Consider the following 2,667-nt stretch of genomic DNA (forward strand, 5'->3'; position numbering starts at 1 on the left):
TGTGATCACACCGCTCTTTGCTGTATTTGAGAGCGTAACATTCCTTTGGTTCAGGAGAATGTGTGGAATCTGATGTTTGATTATTGGCAACGTGAAGACATTGATCGTCTCTTTTTTGAGATTTGGAAGTTTGCTACTAAGAAAATGGGTGCCACTGATAAGAAGGTTAGCATTGTAAACATATGCCATGGAATCGCCATTTGTTATGTACTCATGGAACCAAACCTTGGTCATATTTAGGAATAAACAATAATAGTGTCTGTTTGTGTTTGTGCCTGCTGTATATGCTTGGTGATGTATGTTTCCTTTCTTGAACATGGCTCAGATCGATTTTAGAGCTGGTTTGGTAGATGTCTGTCGAAGGAATATATTCCCTCGATATAGAAAGAGAATGCAATTCGCACTGGATCATAGTACTCTTTCTGATTTGGAATCAAATGTAAATTATTGTATCCAGCATTTATGCAATTTATGCCTTGATCCTCTGATTTCTGATTATTGACCGTGCATTTCTCTGATAATAACTTGCATCTGCTTTATTTCTTGTTTAGTTTGATACCTGCGTGGAAGACATCCCTGATGATGTAAGTTTGATGTATAGTGGCCATGTATTTGCAGTGGTAATGCAACATTTCTTAATCACATCAATGACACAAACACTGATGTTTTTTCAGGCTACAGAGGATGTAGCTTGGCGGTTGATTACATCGGCGGTTTGGAATAAGGTATGCAGATGCATTGGGCAATTCTTACTTATTCTTGAAGATTGTAACTCATTTTCAGTTCATTTTCAGCTTCATAAACCCAAGATGTGGCACCAATATATTATGAGGAAGATGGAGATTGCTAAACACATTGGCTTGGGTCCACAAGTATGCATATGTGTGTTTTATACACTATCTAAATGTCCAGTAATTGTCTGTTGGTATAAAAGATTTGCATATCATTTTGCAGAATTGACATGTCTCGGAACCCAAGACACTGACAGATGTAGACAACTGTTCCTTGTGAAATCTTGTCCGTTGCTCGCTCACTTGCAAATTAATGATGTATCCGTTGTATTGCATATATTGATGTTAGACTGGTGTTGTTGTTGCTGTGGTAAATTAATATGCTATCATGGTTACAAAAATGTTTGCAAACTTTTCTATGATTACTGTATTAGGTCTATAATAGTTATGGAACGCATCATCATTTACCTTGTTTAAGTTTTTGACACTATGGTGCCATAGGGTATGCAGTAAAAAGATGATAGTATGATGTTTATCTTGTTTAAATTTTCGACACTATGGTGTCGAAGGGTATGCAGTAAAGAGATGACAGTATGACGCGGAGTATCTGAGCTCGAGCTCAAATGAGCTTGGATGAGCACTAAAATCAAAAAATTCTGATTTTTTGTGCGGAAAACTTTGACAAAACTTGTAAGTGCTTGCAAATTTTCATCATGAGATCACATTCATGGAAGGCTTGACAAAAGAAAAATCGATGCTCCGAAAATGCTACTATCAAAAGCATTTTGGAGCACTGATTTTGTTTTTTACCACGCCTTTCACGAATGTGATCTCATGATGAAACTTTGCAAGCACTTAGAACATTTTTCAAAGTCTACCACAAATAATTACAGATTTTTTTTTGGTTTTACTATTTATCGAAGCTGAAGGGGAGCCTTGGTGCAGCAGTAAAGCTGTTGCCTTGTGACCATGAGGCCATGGATTTGAATCCTGAAAACAGCCTCTTGCAAAAATGCATGGAAAGACTGTGTACAATAGACCCAAAGTGATCGGACCCTTCCCCGGACCCTGTGCAAACGGGAGTTATATGCAACGGGCTGACCTTTTTTTTACTGTATCTTCATTTGAGCTCGAGCTCAGCATGGTACTTTCGTGATAGTATGTGTTTCTTTTCAGAAAAGATGCTTACGGATTATGCATTGCCTAAAACGACATTAGTCACTTACAAAACGTGTCTCTTTATATCCTCTGACCAAGGAAAGAAAGGGGTCTATGCACACGCATCATGAGCTCAGTCATCGTTTCCAACTGATATGACCGCTAGCAAAGCAGTCTGTATGATGGCATATCTTCAATCCTCAGCACATCCTCCAGCAGAAGCTCCTTCTCCAGCTGCGCTCGAGTTGACTTCAGTATCTCCTGGTAATTACATCAGTCATAAGATCGATCAAACATGCAATCTGAAGATTTGCGGGTAGAAAGGATGAGACGTACATTGAAGTCCATGTAAGAAGCGTTCTTCTCTACCCACTGCTTGTCCATCACAAGGAAAGCAACACAGTAGAGCAGATCAAATGCCCATTCATCCTCTGGGACAAAACAGGAAGCAATGAGAATTTGTTGAAAATTATTTGAACAAACGAACGGTACAAAAGGTATATGTATATTGCACTGGTCCTACCTGAAAGCATTTGGACAAAAACAGCTTTGACGAACGTTCTCGGTTTAGCTGCAATTGATTTCACTGCCATAAATTAGTAAAATTACAGTTTACAAACTGAATAATTTGCATGTTTCGGTACGAGCTTACTGGACTGGAGATCCAGCATCTGCATGATCATGAATGTGATATTTACACCGGCAACTGCAAACGGGTACTCCCAAGTGGCGCGATTGCCACTTTGTTTCTGTAGTAACCTCTGAAATGACGCCTGCG

General features: G+C 39.0%; 1 protein-coding gene across 1 annotated transcript in view; it reads left to right on the forward strand.

The window, feature by feature from the left end:
• Positions 1 to 1,080, forward strand: part of LOC123157991 (uncharacterized) — a 5,742-nt gene extending 4,662 nt beyond the window's left edge. The window contains exons 6-11 of the mRNA XM_044576146.1: positions 55 to 165; positions 326 to 439; positions 552 to 584; positions 675 to 725; positions 795 to 872; positions 955 to 1,080. Of these exons, the coding sequence (XP_044432081.1) occupies positions 55 to 165; positions 326 to 439; positions 552 to 584; positions 675 to 725; positions 795 to 872; positions 955 to 960 (393 nt within the window). The 3' untranslated portion in view covers positions 961 to 1,080. The remainder of the gene's footprint in view (positions 1 to 54; positions 166 to 325; positions 440 to 551; positions 585 to 674; positions 726 to 794; positions 873 to 954) is intronic.
• Positions 1,081 to 2,667: the final 1,587 nt, after the last annotated feature.

This window comes from Triticum aestivum, chromosome 7B, assembly GCF_018294505.1.
Source record: "Triticum aestivum cultivar Chinese Spring chromosome 7B, IWGSC CS RefSeq v2.1, whole genome shotgun sequence".
NCBI classification, from domain to species: domain Eukaryota; kingdom Viridiplantae; phylum Streptophyta; class Magnoliopsida; order Poales; family Poaceae; genus Triticum; species Triticum aestivum.